The 14,570-nt window shown below is 50.6% G+C and overlaps 1 protein-coding gene and 2 non-coding genes across 3 annotated transcripts in view; 1 reads left to right on the top strand and 2 right to left on the bottom strand.

Moving 5' to 3' along the window:
* VAC14 (VAC14 component of PIKFYVE complex) overlaps nucleotides 1–14,139 on the bottom strand; it is a 52,359-nt gene extending 38,220 nt beyond the window's left edge. Inside the window, exons 1-9 of the mRNA XM_042886059.1 lie at nucleotides 14,005–14,139; nucleotides 9,103–9,253; nucleotides 6,962–7,129; nucleotides 6,256–6,318; nucleotides 5,038–5,145; nucleotides 4,111–4,220; nucleotides 2,885–2,991; nucleotides 2,025–2,159; nucleotides 1,671–1,823 (exon numbers count right to left, since the gene is read on the bottom strand). Coding sequence (XP_042741993.1) covers nucleotides 1,671–1,823; nucleotides 2,025–2,159; nucleotides 2,885–2,991; nucleotides 4,111–4,220; nucleotides 5,038–5,145; nucleotides 6,256–6,318; nucleotides 6,962–7,129; nucleotides 9,103–9,253; nucleotides 14,005–14,108 — 1,099 coding nt within the window. The 5' untranslated portion in view covers nucleotides 14,109–14,139. The remainder of the gene's footprint in view (nucleotides 1–1,670; nucleotides 1,824–2,024; nucleotides 2,160–2,884; nucleotides 2,992–4,110; nucleotides 4,221–5,037; nucleotides 5,146–6,255; nucleotides 6,319–6,961; nucleotides 7,130–9,102; nucleotides 9,254–14,004) is intronic.
* TRNAG-GCC lies at nucleotides 867–937 on the bottom strand. The gene has a single exon. It is a non-coding gene; the product is annotated as a tRNA-Gly (tRNA).
* Nucleotides 11,449–11,519, top strand: TRNAG-GCC. The gene has a single exon. It is a non-coding gene; the product is annotated as a tRNA-Gly (tRNA).
* Nucleotides 14,140–14,570: the final 431 nt, after the last annotated feature.

Here is a 14,570-nt window from a genome sequence, read left to right as displayed (position 1 = left end):
CAGTGAGCACTTTACACTTATCATCAAGCTTGTGCACAGAACTAGTACACTACAACCACCAGATAAAATGCAAGCTGCGTATCTTCAGATCTGTGCCTCTGGGCCTCCCTCTTTGCAATTGGGGGAGGACCCCCAGTGAGCTCAGACAGCCAGGAACTTTGTGCTATGCTGCTCAAATTACAAGATATACATTCTTTTAACAAGGAGCTCAGGTCTGGAGGGCTGCCTCCCAAAGTCCAGATTTCAATGGCCACAGGGCAGCACATCAGCACACTGGACCATCCTCACCTGGCCAGCTGTCCTGTGCTGTGGTTCCATATGGAAACCAATAAACCCAAGCAGCTTTCCAGCCTTTGCTCCATACCAGACAGGTCTCTGCAGAGCCACTTTAAATCAAGTGCACAGCTTAGCTGAGCCCCACTGAAGCAATGTTTCAGCAAAGGGCTACTGAGATTTTTAGAGGGCTCACGCTGTGCAGGACTGCTGTGCAAGTCAAGGAGCCTGTGCTGGGCACAGCTTGAAGCTGCGTCTCACAAACGCAGTGACAAAGCGTAAAAAGATGAACTTGGCTCCTTATGCCCCCTATTGCCAGCTGCCTCTACTTGCACACAGCAGAACTGCCACATCAGCACAAAGGGAGCACAGAAGAGATTTTCAGCTGTAAAAGCATCACCCTGATCCTGCCTGCGTGTAGGAGCACTACCATCTATGCAAAGGGTTAGGTATTAAAGCAGTCACTCTTTTAATCGATATTTTAACCAAAGACTGTCTTACGACAATCAGGGAAGAAAAGGAAAAAATAAAAAGTTTTTGTTGCCCCAACAAAGGGGTTACATTTTCCCCCTCCATCCTATCCAAAAAGCTGCTGCATTGGCCGGGAATCGAACCCGGGCCTCCCGCGTGGCAGGCGAGAATTCTACCACTGAACCACCAATGCTGCACTGGCTGCTCCCTGCGCCCGCCGGCTCTGCTGCTTGTTCCAGCTGTGCATGCTGACAGTGCAGCCCTGCAGCCCCAGGCTGCTGCACGCCTCCTCACCTCCTACCTGGCTGCTCCTGCACAAGAAAACCCTTCTACCTTTTCATTTTCACCTTCTCCGTCCCCTCCTGCAGCAGGATTTTTCAAGCAGGGTTTGTGGGCAATGCTACATGGAAGCACTGGGCTGAACATGCAACCCCAGAAGAAGAATAGATAAGCCCATGTGATTTACATGCTACATATATTCCATGTGCTTGGCCAGCTTAGATGTGTCAGAGGTAGCTTTAGCCATCCTGGGACAATGGCATCTGTCGAGGTGATGCTGGAAGGCTAAATGAACTGCTGCCTGCAGGTATCAGCCCTCCAAAACCTTAATCAGTTTAGTTTCTTCTCACTTGAATACTCTTCCAGGCTTCCCATCACAAGTTAATGACCATGGTGATGTGAAATGTGCTGGGACGTTCACCAGACCATGCAATACTGCCTGGGCTGCAGGTTGGATGAGGGACCTGATCTGCAGGCGGCACCAAGTGTGTGTCTCAGCAGAGGATCAGCTGTGAAACAGGACCCCAGTGCTCATGGAAAAGTGCAGAGGTTCCCTGCCACAGGCAACCAAACCAACTTAAGACCTTCTCAAGACCTTTCCCCAACCTTTATCACATCTCCAATGGCCCAGGCCAACAGGGACTCACCGCTGGATGCTGCCTCTGGCTTGGAGACGGGCTCCTCCAGGTTGGGCTCTGCTGACAGGGTTACTGACTGCTTGGTCTCATCCATTTCGTCGTCCTCTGGGATGACAAGCTTCATCAGACTCTGGTTGCACACGTTTGCCACCTCTTTGATGTCTGAGTGGAGGCGGTGTAAGGAACACGCAGTCTCATGCATGCTAGGTGCCATACCTGGCCAGCCACAGAGAAGCCATCGCAGCCCAACCACATCTGCTTCGGCTTGCTCCCTTCACATCCAAATGGCTGGGGTGATTTTTAGCACTCAGGGGGCAGGACTCCTCCTGGCCCTCTCTGGGAGCAGCTCAGTTACAAGGATACTCTTCTTGCGATCATCGTAGGAGAGACACGGCAGGACAGCAGTCAGGATCCCTGAGGAATAAGGCAGCATCACTCGGCCAGCCAGCTGGATGAACTCCCTCATCCAGCACATGGCAGTCAGCTGGATCAGGTCATCTGGAAGGCACAGGATGAGCAGAGGTGAGGGAAACGACAGCAAACCACACAGGATAAGGACTGCTTGCAACCACAGAGCTGACTGGACTTCAGCAGGGCTCAAAGGGAAGGGCCTCTTCTTCAAGCAGAGTCTCTAGTCTGGACAAACTCTAGTATGGGATCACACAGGAGCTAGCCAAGTTTGGGAAAAGCCAGATATCCTTCTCAGAAAGCACATCAAACTGCAGCTGTACACAGCTGTATCACTGCCTACACAGCAGACCCTGTGGTGCAGCACTAACACAAAGTGTCAGGCACATCACGTTTAACTGCCCTGTCCATGCAACGAGCACCATCTCAGGTTCTTTCTCAAAACAAGTCCCCTTTCCAGATGTGCTGGATAACCACACGTGCTACCCACAGCCAGTTATTTAATTTTCAGGCACTTCCACTACTGTACACTCGTGATGACACCTGTTCTGTATTTGAGGTGGAAAAAGTGGTAGTGCCAGCCATGGGAGAACTGTTCCAGAACATCACACAAAGGCAGATCTCCAAAGAGAGCTGCCTGCCCACCCTTTTTTTTAGCAGGCTTTTCATGCACAACGGAAAAAGAAGGGGCAAGGGTGCAAGGTGGTATAACATGGCTGGTAAACAGGAAAACCCTGAGCCTGAATCATTGGGTTGGCACTGCAGAGCCAAAGACGGATGCTCCAGCTCCCGCCAGATTTGCACTGAACACTCACCTGCAGCCTGGCAGTGGATCACCAGAATATTGGCCATTTCTGCAAACTTGACACTAGAGGGATTCTTCTTGATCTCCTTGAGGAACTCCCCAAGAGCCACCTCACACCTGAAGGCAGACAGACAGGTAAACACTCCTCTGCCACCAGAGAAGTCAGAGAGCAGCCTTCCACACACACACACAGCAAGGACACACGTGGAATGGCACTTGTATACATCCACTCTGCCCCAAATTAAAGGCTGCAGACTGTAGGACACACTGGCACTCACAAGTACAAATCCATCCCAAGGTAATAGACAAGCTGTCTTATTTGCTCCAGGAACAGCTACGGAACAAGAGCAAGACATGGGCCACAGACCCCAGTGCACTTGCTCCATATTGGGTCCAAGTTTACCCTATCCCACACACACACATACCAGGAAAGATGGAGGCAACGGAAGTCCCACACATCTTCCCTTCTGACAACAAGCACATGTTTGGGATGGGGAGCACAAAGGGGAACAGGGGTAGGGGTGAGGTGGGAGGGCAGATCCCCAAAGCTTTCAGTACTTGTCCCCTGATATGTATGCCCTGGGAAACAAAGAAGCAAGGAGGAACTGGTAAGGCCTGGCAGTGGGAAAGACCCAGGCTTGTCTCAGCACTTACTTATGCCCTATCAAACAGGTCCAGTCACTTTCGTTCATTGCAAGAGCTAAGATCCTCTGATCTGATTGAGAACATCCAGCCACTCCTCTGTTTCAAAACGCTCCTCCAAACTGAGTCTTAGCAATGGATCCAAAAGGCCAGCTCGTAATGCTTGCTTATTCTTTGCACCAAGGAGACTTGGGGTTGGTTCTGCACCTCGCTGAGAGGCTGCTCACAAATCTCCTACCCCAAAAGCACACATGAGCTGTCATAAAAGGGATGACACCGTGCACAGGGCCTGGAGAGGTAATGGATGCACTGAGCCAGAACAGTCTGTACCACAGCACCAACATCACAATGTCCCCCACAGCTGCTGCAGCCACAACAACCTGGGGAAGGGAGGCCTTGGCCAAGGACACACTGATCCACCAAACAAACCAGCTAGGTTGCTCTTATCTCCCACCGTGAGCGTGTAGTTTAGCTACAGTTATGTAGAACTGCAAACAAATGAAGAGGTGACCCAACACAACGCAGTGTTGCAGGGAAACGTGCCGGCTCCAGAGCAAAACACAGACCTGGCCCCCAGCCAGCCTCCACACTCACATTTTTCGTATCTCTTTACTGTTGTCTCCCAGGATCTGGAAGAGCCCATCCAGGATTTCTGGCAGGTAATCCAAAAGGTTGATGTCAGGCACGGACTCTAAGACCAGGATCTAGCTCGGGGAAGGTACAAGAAAGAAGATGGGTGAGTTTTGGAGAAGCTAACTAACATCACCAGCACAAATCTGGTGTGGCACTGAGGAACACTGAGCTACAGGAAGCTACAGGAGGGGAGCACAGCTGCCTGTGTGGGACAGGCAGGGAGGGAAGGACAAGAGGATTGCGTGGAGCTGCCCATGTCAGAAAGAAGCTGGGCTAGCAAAGGAGGCGAGGGATCAGACTGCAGAACTGCTGCATTTCCAATCCCAGCCCCTTAACGGCAGGGATCACAAACAACTGTCAAAATGCCAACAAGCAGATGTGGAACGACAAACAGCATGGCTGAAATAGAGAGCCCTGAGGCACACACATTCCTCCAAGGCCCTGGTCAGCTATTAACAGCTTCTGCCTTGCACAGAAATCAGGAACTGAATGGAAATCACTTGCTTCGTGGACAGCAACATCTCTCCATCACTGCTGGGTTTGCAGGGGCCCCTCAAATTTGCATTTGGAAAGCAAACAGTAAGGTATTGGGAGATTGCAACCTCTAGGTCACGATACATTTATTCATACAAGCAATGCTTGGACTGTATTTTCTAACTTGCTGTGCAAAGCCCTGAACCACGGTGGCAGAAGCACACCATCGTGGACGTGTGACTGCAACAGTGACGTCACAGGGAGCTGGCGTTTTAAAGACGCAGAAGTCAGAAGTTGATGACTTAAAATAAGGCCTGGCAAACTCAGGTCCCTGTGTTCACACATCACTGTGGACATCTGGTGTCTGCCCAGGCCTGGGATGCCGACCAGGAGGAGAAGCCCATGTGTACCTACCCAGGATATGATGAACTGACGGGCGTATTGGTTGTTGGAGTAAATCCTCTCACGCAGCAGCGGGATGAAGCCCACCAAGTCAAACTGGTTACTCTCTGTCACGATGTCCTGCACAGCCCAAGCAGAGCGTGTCAGAAAGGTAAGCCCAGCACCCAGCACACGCTGCCCCCGCCCAGCCATGTCCACCCAGCCCTTTTTAAGGCACATGACAGGGTAAGGATCACAAGATGCTGACAAGCGGCTCTGTCAGAGGCCTGTAGGCTCTCCTGGCTGCTGGGAGACTCCGGGAGAAAGAATCATATGGTTTGTTCAGATGATGAGGCAGGAATTCCCCCTCGGGCAGCGAATAACTTTGTGCTGGATGCACTGAGAAAGGCTCCCGCTGCCTGGCTGAACAGGAGGAGGGTGGGACCTTCTCTGATTCACGCCTCATTGGTGCCATTGCACACATGAGCAGGCAACTTTGATGTAATCATATGTGTCAGTGACTGGAGAGTCCCCTGGCTTTCTCTTAGAGCTCTTCCTACACACTTGACAGATTTTGCTGCATAACAAAGTCCCTCACACCGGAGCAGTAGAGCAGATCCCCTCTGCTCTGCAGGCTCCCAGCAGGAAGGACTGCAAGAGGGAATGTGGAGACTGCACTAACTGCAGTGCTAATGAGGAGAGGGGGCACGACCTGGCAGGGAGCTACTTCCCTCCAATTGGACCATGAAGCCCGCAGACGTACAAACTCCTCAGCAGACAGAACAGGAAGAGGAACCAGGTGCCCCCACCCTAGAAGTAGCAGCTCTGATCTTTAGTTCTCTTTGTTCCTCATTTAGACACAGGAGAAGGGAAGAAAATTAGACGAGCAGCCCTCCTGCTGAACAGGATGGAGGTGCAACTTCCCTCAGACTAAATCCCTGCTTCCCCAGAGACCTGGCTTCCAACAGCTAAACATCCATTTTGCATTGCAGTAATCTACAAGCTCCTCAAACCAGCCACCAGACTCTCGATTTATCAAGCTACAACCAGTGACAGAAATAACCACTTTGGCAGAAGCCACAGGATGCCTATGGGATGGTTTTAGCCGGTGCAGCCTGCTAGACCAGCATGTCTCCGTGAGAACTCTGCCATGTCACATCAGGCAGCATCCAGGCACCTGCAGGAATGTTGAAGCTGCCTACCACACTTGCCTCCTGCACCAAGGATTCTCAGCTAGAAGGAGAAACACACCTTGAGAAGTCGATCCAGGAGCTCGGAGCCACTTTTGACATTTGGGTCAGGATCAGCAGCCAGCTGTAAAGAACAGAAACAGAAGTCATTATAACAGGTCCCAGGCCTTTTCCCATCTCTGCAGTGGAGCTCCCAGCAGGTTCACAGGAGTGTTGCTCTCTTTCGATATCATTGGGATGGACACAGAAAACCCTTCATCTCTGATTCATCATTAGGCTCCAACAAATTCTCCAGGGAGACTTCTTAGGGGGATGCCAAGCACCTATCACCTTCCCACACAGGAAGGTTTCCACGGGTCAGCGCCCATGTTGTGGCAGACAAAAACAAGATAAGCTGCACAGAGGAGTGCCTGTAGACATGGTTTTGACCCGACATGACTAAAAAGCTGTGGTGCTGCAGAGCCACTTTGCAGTGTCTTACACCACTGACTAAGGAGCAGAAAAATGCATCTTGGAGGTGGAAACCAAGAGCAAGGTACTTTACAGTGAAGTATGGCATCCCCAACACCAAGGCCAGCACGCTGCTGCACAAACATTTTTGTGCAGACTTTCAGACGTGCCTGGTCAAAGCACACCAGCTTCCTTAAAAAGATGATATCAGACTACTTGGTTTCTTTGATCCTGGAAAGAAGAGCGCTAGAGAACAAGATGTACTATTCCAGTGAAGGAAAGGAAAAACCCCTGGGGTTTTAGAGGAAGCTTCTTACCTTGCTGAGGCCATCAAAGAGCACATTGAAGTGTGGGAGAACAGAGCCTCTGGCCACCTTCACAATGTTATAGAGGGCCTCACAGGCATAGTACCGCAGCCGACTATCAGCATCGTTGAAACACGTCAGCACTGGTTCAATCAGCTCCTTCAGGTAGAGCCCAGAGTCCTGATGGACAGAAGGAGACTGGTGAGTTGAGAACCATGGCGAGAGGACAGAGATGGCACTGCCATGGATCCTGGAATAAAGCACAAGGGTATGGTGCAAGAATTCAGGCCTGTGGTGGCCTATGCTTGGCCCAGTATTGCTATCATCTGTATTTACTGCTACTGCTGTAGGTGCTGGTTTCTTTGTAAAGCCACAGCGACAGACCAGCCCTAACTACAACCTCACAACTGAGCAAAGCAACACAGCTCCCAGAAGGAGGAGCAGCTCAGTAGAGCCACATCTGTTGGGTTATTCTCTGTACCATCCGGAGCTGGGCAGCAGGAAGGATGTGGTAATAGAGGCTTCACAAAGAAAACCAGCTCTCATTCCAGAAAGACCCAACTCCACCAAGGCCTGAGCTGCCAGAAAACAGGCAGCATTCGTGTGTGCAGCTGCTTAAAGACAGGTGCTACAGCTCCTGGAGCTCAGCTGGACACAGCTGCTAGCTGAAGCAACTGGAGCTCTGCTTTCCAGGCAAGAGCAGACAGTGCAGCTCCACTCTTGCAGAGAGTATGCTTGTTGTTTACATGCTGAAGTCTGTCCTCCTGAAAGAGCCACGCTAGGCAGAGCATGGAGCAATCAGGCTGCCATTTCTCAAGCATCTAGCAAAGGAAATGGCAAGAAAATCAATACGCAGACCAGCAGATTAAGGAGTTCAGCTCTAAGTTTTATCAGAGTCCTTCAGGGCCCCAAACATAACTCCTCCAGTTCCTCAGAGCACAAGCTGCCCTGCCCCAGTGATGTGCAGAAGGCAAAGCAGGGTTAAGCTTCCCAGCTACACCTCTGGGACTCTTTATGGGCTGAACAGAGTGCTGCTGACCCAAAGAGAAGTGATGTGTAAAGAGGCTCTGCACTTTTAACAATAGGATGACAAAGGAGCACTGCTCAGAAGCATGTGGCCATCAGCTTAAAGGCTGTTAATCATCATGCTTCAGAGTGTCCATTTCAAATGGTTGTGGCTCTCATTAGAAGGAGATTAACCAAATTAAAATACACCTTGCAGTGCTTCTGAGGCAGTCTGCTCTTCCTAAGCTCCGTGCTTTCTTTATGTCCGCCCTACTAGAAACCCAAATGACTCCTTCCCTTGTAGACATTTTCAAAATGAACCGCGTGGTTTAACTGAAAAGCCCAATGGAGCTCTGAGTCCACAGGGTCCCTGCTCCCCTCAGCAGGGATCTGTGTGCACTGGCCTAGCCCCAGAGGGAACTTACTGAGCTTATTCCTTATAATGAGAGGTAAGCAAGGGAGGAAGCTCTTAATTGGGATGGAAATCAGTCAGCTTTCGGCAGGAGGAGCACAATGGGCATCCATGTAACACCTCCAGAGCTGGGCTGAATGATTAATGCTTTCAGCAGAGAAATCTTCTACCAAATCAATAGGAAGTTATAACTTAGGCTAATACAACTTTACACCTCACACTGCCTGCCTGCTTTGAGCTATGCCTCTTGTAAGTTCCATTAATATCAAGTCATACCCAATTTTTGCTATCTGGGTAACCAGCTGCACATGCAGAAATGGAGACAGTGTCACCAGCTGTCAGCAGAAGACATATTCTGCTTTTACACTTCAGAAGAAAGAGTCTGGCTTCAGCTGACTGTTGAACAGGACCAGACCTCAGCTGCAACCTGCTGAGCCTAGCCCTATTTTCAGCTCAGCAGCAGCACTCACTGAAAACACATCAGCTGGAAACACAAATGCACTGACACCAAGGCTGGGGAGCTGCCAAGGTTTGACCCAAGCCAGAAAGCATTCCAGTGCTCACAGCACGTGGCTGGATCCACTGGGGAATCTCATTCACAACCTGGTGTCACACTACAACATGGGATGCCATGCAGCTGGGGAGCAGCCAGCCCCAGTCTTTCCCTGGCACAATGGCCCCACGTGGAGCACAGCTCCTCTCCCACTACAGGGAGCCAAAAAACACCCACATTTACCTTGCCCAGGGCGATGGAGCAAGCAGCCAGGCCGATGAGTCCCCCTTTCCGGCTGTGGGGGTGTTGGGAGAGCGCAAACTCCTGCGACAGGATCAGGATCACATGCTTGATTTGAGATGTGTTGTTCTGAGCCACGAACTCTCGCACCAGCCTGGGGAGAGAAGAGGAAAGCACATGGGAAGCCACAGATCTTGTCTGATGAAAGCACCTGGGGGCTCGGTTCCCTGCGGCTGCCAGAAAGCAGCTTTTACAGAGAAGGTGAGACCAGGCCAGGGGGAGGATTCCTTCCATTCCCAAAGGACTGAGAGACAAAAGAAGCCACCATGCCCTCACGCAAATACCCCCTGCGCTGAGCTGTATGAGCCAAATGCAGAAATAAAACCCATGCTTTGGAGCACAGGTACACGTTAGAAACCTGCTGTATTCCACCAGTCATTCTGTTACTTTTAAATGGAAGAGGTTGGATGAGATTGTTGGGAATAGAGGTCTGCTAAGTTTTGCCACGTGGTGGCATTTCATGAGCTTTAGGCTGCTTCTTTAGAAAACCTGATGTACCTGAAAGTAAGCAGCAAATCAATCATTCTGAAGTTGCCAATGGTAAAAACAAGGCTGCCCGTGCAGTTTATATTTAACCCTCTGAACGATGTTATGTATTTTTAATGACACAATCACATATTCTTCTTCCACCATACCTCAGCTGCAGCCCAGGACAGACAGCGCTCAGTGAATCAGCAGTTATTTGATATTTTTTATCCATGCTATTTAGTGCTTACCCCCGAGCTGTTCTGTACTGCACACCATTCAAGCTCCTCTGTAGAAAAGCAATGATTCATTTTTCTCCTTGGTTTTCCAGTGTTGTCACTCTACTGTTTGACTGCTTCACAATGTTAATGCACTGTTTCCACAGTACTTCTGAAAGTGCCATGTATATAGATGTTTAAATTTGCCTTAAATGTCTTGTCCTTGCATTTAATAGCTCTAGTAGCTTTTCCTTCTATGCATTTGTTCAGTCAGTCTTGGAAAAAAACGCTAATTTCTTGCATTCATAGTATCCCCTAGCAAGGGTTTCACATCTTAATGAAGTATTATGTGAAGAACATTCCCTGTAAGCCATTTCACCTATTGGAAATGTGTACAGATAGATTCACGTGTTCATTGGTTTGTTTTTGGAGCACAGACACGGACAGATTCCGTTTCTGTGCAGCGCTCAACTGCTGTTCATGTTCTCTGCTAGTTGAATTCCAGTACACCTTCCAATATCTTCCATTTACAAAAAGACAACAGTTCTTATCAGTCACCTGTTATGGAGCCTCCAATCACCCCAAGGCCAGCATTCATTACACAAAGAAAAACAGTATGGAATATTGCAATTTCTAAAAGCATGACTCTGTACACATGCATAACTGGGATGAATCAACACCAGCACTTTCATCCTTCCCTTTACTACCTCAATGATTTTTAATACACATTGCTGTCCAATATATTTATCTATTGAACTCCAGATTTAGACTACCTTTGTGGTGATCAACAGAATGTACTGAAGATTTCTCTATTAATTTATAAGCATTACAACTCCTGATATGTATTCCACATCTTTATGAAGAATTATGAGAGATCCCAGACCCTGAAGAATATTTCTTTTTCACTTTGGCATATCTAAACATGCACATTTGAACGAGATTCCCGCTACACTGCCTGAAACAGCAAAGGTGAATTGAAGAAAATTAATTGTGGAAAGGAATTTGTGAAGATGGAAGTGAAATAGCTGTGTATAGGATAGGAGTGGTTCTGTCTTGTAAGGGAAACTTACTGCAGAGACAACAAAGTCATTCACCAGTGAGGTGGGAGGTGTATTATTTCCTTGCTTAATACTAGCTGATCATAATTTATAAATTACTTTTGGAGTATCAGCTTTAGAGTAGATGAAGTCCATCCTGGTTACTGGTACTCAGCATGTTGGTAAGGAAGAGGATTTAGATCCAGGTGCAGATTGTGAAGAAAATCCTGGAGGAACAACGAGATGCTCATTGCGATACCATTATTTGACCTCTCCTAAACCCCAAGATGCTGGTTATGGGGAGCAGGTCGAGATTCGGACGTCACTCGGGTATGAAGGTGGTCTAACGAGATGGAGTCACGAACAGCGCGTAGGGATCCTCACAGACTAAGATTCACTTTTTTTTTCCAGTCATTATGTTTTAGATCACATATGCCTATTTAATTAAAAAAAAAAAAAAAACAAACCAAAAACCCCTCACTTCTATGCACACTGAAGCAGGTCCTGCCCCACCAGCCCCCAGCAGCGCCAGGCCAAAGCAGCTGCACAGGCAGCTGCACACAGCTGGAGCATTGGTGGTTCAGTGGTAGAATTCTCGCCTGCCACGCGGGAGGCCCGGGTTCGATTCCCGGCCAATGCAGCAGAATTTTTTTCTTTTTCTTTTGACTTCCTGTGTACAGGACGAGGACAGATGCCTCAGCATCTCAGCCTACGTGATTATCGTCACTTCAACCTGTGCTGAAGGCACAAAGATTTCCAACGCCAAACTCTGTATGCTTTTTTGTTGCTGCTGCATCAAATCTGGCCAACCCCAACAACAGGTATCTCACTCTCAGCCCTCCTTTCCAGTCTCAGCTCTGCACTAACCCTGCCTCAGCTGCGTGAAGCCAGACAGGCACTGAGGGGCTTGGAGACCTCATGCTGCTCGCTTCTAGCTGGCCATCGCTCTCCCATCACCTACTGCTTAGCAGAGGCAAATCATTACAGGAGATATTTATGGCCTCCTCTCACCCTGCTGTGAACAGAGCTGCTGCCCTCTTTCTCCTTGGAGGCACCACAAAGCCCATCTACTCTTCTCCATCCCAAAGCTGAATTTGGTAATGGCCAGAGCTGGTGCCACTCTCACAAAATGCTGATCCCAGGCTGACTGCTCTGCCTCCCAGTCCCACCCAGCACCACGAGGAGCATGCAGCAAGCCCTGGCAGCACGGAGGGAATCTCTTTACAGCCTGGATTTAATGAACAGAGTAGGGTTTTAGTTTGAAATGAAAAAAACCGTATATCCCAGGAGTCAGGAGCGGGACCGACTTTTTATGCAGGTGGATAGTAATAGGACAAGGGGGGATGGTTTTAAACTGAGATAGGGGAGGTTCAGGTTAGATGTTAGGAGGAAGTTTTTAACTTACAGGGTGGGAACGCACTGGAACACATTGCCCAGAGAGCTGTGGGTGCCCCCATCCCTGGAGACATTCAAGGCCAGGCTCAGGAAGGGGCTCTGGGCAGGCTGATCTAGTGGTTGGCATCTCTGCCCACAGCCATTCGACGACTTTATGACCCCTCTGAGTTTAAAGGGCACAGGGGTGAACTAGGGAAGCAAGAGGCGCTGAACAGCAACGTACACAGTGTGAGGGAGTTTGCACACAGCAGGAGCTGCTCCACATTACGGGGCAGAGAGCTGGGAGGTACCCGCACTGAGGCAGCGAGTTCCCCACACAACACCATAGGCACAACAACGACACGTGCAGTGCTATTCTGTGACTAGTCTAGGTTGAGTTAAATCCACGTGTCTGTAAAAGGGATTGGACTCTGTCTTCCTCATCCCGACAGCCTTTGCAATTTGGGTGTCTGGCTCCATTAGCAAATTCCAGATCTGATTTTGGTTGGTATAAACCAACCACAAAGCCACAGTGCTGGGGCAAAACAAGTCAGAGCAGGGCTGCTTGGTTCACAGAATCACAGAACCATAGGGATTGGAAGGGACCTCTGGAGATCCCCCAGTCCAACCCACTGATAAAGCAGGTTCCTTACAGTAGGTTACGGAGGAAAGCATCCAGACAGGCCTTGAATATCTCCAGAGAAGAAGATTCCATCACATCTCTGGATGGCCTCAGTCACTGGTGACAGGACGAGGGGGAAAGGGCCTCAAGTTGCACCAGGGTAAGTTTAGGTTGGCTATCAGGAAAAACTTCTTTACAGAAAGGGATGTTAAGCACTGAAATAGGCTGCCCAGGGAGGCAGTTGAGTCACCATCCCTGGATGTGCTTAAAAACCGTTTGGATGTGGTGCTCAGGGACGTGGTTTAGCAGAGGGTCGTTAGAGTTGGGGTAGGATGGTCGTGGTTGGACTCGATGATTTTTAAGATCTTTTCCAACCTGAGTGATCCTATGATTCACATTAAAGATGTTCTTCTTTGTGTTCCTATGGAATTTCCTATGCTCTAGTCTGTGTCTGTTGCTCCTTGTTGTGCTGCTGGCCACCACTGAAAAGAGCCCGGCCCCATCCACTGGACTCTCACTCTTCACAGACTGATAAGCATTGACAAGATCTCCTCTCCAGGCTGAACAGCCCCGGGACTCTCAGCCTTTCCTCACACAGGAGAGGCTCCAGGCCCCGCTCATCTCTTTAGCCACCCACCGGATCCCTCCAGCAGCTCCCTGTCTGTCTTGAACGGAGGAGCCCAGAACTGGACGCAGAGCTCCATACGCGCCTTCCTCAGGGCAGAGAAGAGGGGAGGAACACTTCCCTCACCCTGCTGGCCACGATCCGTGCACTGCACCTCTGGACACCATTCTCGGCCATAAGGTCACACCGCTGCCTCGTGCTCAGCCCGCTGTCGGCTGCATCCCACGGGGACGTTGCGGGGCAGTGCAGAAGGGGGCAGGTCCTTCCCGCGCACGGCCACAGAGCAGCGCAGCGCCCGCAGTGACAGCACGGGAGTTCAGACACACGGGAGAGATGCACTGACAAACTAAAGGACGCGCGGCAGCGCCAGCAAACTCCCTTTACCCGGGGTCAAACGGCTTTCAGCACGGTTCCCCCCCGTCCCCCTCCCGGACCCGCGGCCGCCCCACAGCCCCGCTCCCTCACCCCCACCGTTCCCCCGCCTTTTCCCCATCGTTTTCTCACTTCTCGATCTCGAGGGCCGCCACTTTCCTCTTCTCGTACAGCTTGTCGTTCAACGCCCGCACCACGCTTGGCGCCAGCGGCGCCAGGTCCCGCTCCGCGTTCATGGCACCGCCGGCACCGCCGCCACCATCACCGCCCGACCCCGCCGCCACCGGCGGCCCGCCCGCATCACGTGACCACGCCCCGCCGCAGGGCGCCCCCACGCGGCGCGGAGGAGCGCCCCCCAGTCTCTGCATCACGGAATGACCTGGGCTGAAAAGGAGCACAGTGCTCAATCTTTTTTCAGCCCCCTGCTGTGTGCAGGTCACCAACCAGCAGCCCAGGCTGCCCAGAGCCACATCCAGCCTGGCCTCCAATGCCTGCAGGGATGGGGCATCCACAGCCTCCTTGGGCAACCTGTGCCAGTGCCTCACCGCCCTCTGGGGGAAAAACTTCCTCCTGATATCCAACCTAAACCTCCCCTGTTTCAATTTAAAACCATTCCCCCTTGTCCTGTCACCACCCACCCTCACAAACAGCCATGCTCCCTCCTGTTTATCTGCTCCCTTCAAGCACTGGAAGGCCAC

This window comes from Lagopus leucura, unplaced genomic scaffold, assembly GCF_019238085.1.
Source record: "Lagopus leucura isolate 7727_CA_CO unplaced genomic scaffold, USGS_WTPT01 Super-Scaffold_100054, whole genome shotgun sequence".
NCBI classification, from domain to species: domain Eukaryota; kingdom Metazoa; phylum Chordata; class Aves; order Galliformes; family Phasianidae; genus Lagopus; species Lagopus leucura.
This window is presented reverse-complemented; position numbering and strand designations above follow the sequence as displayed.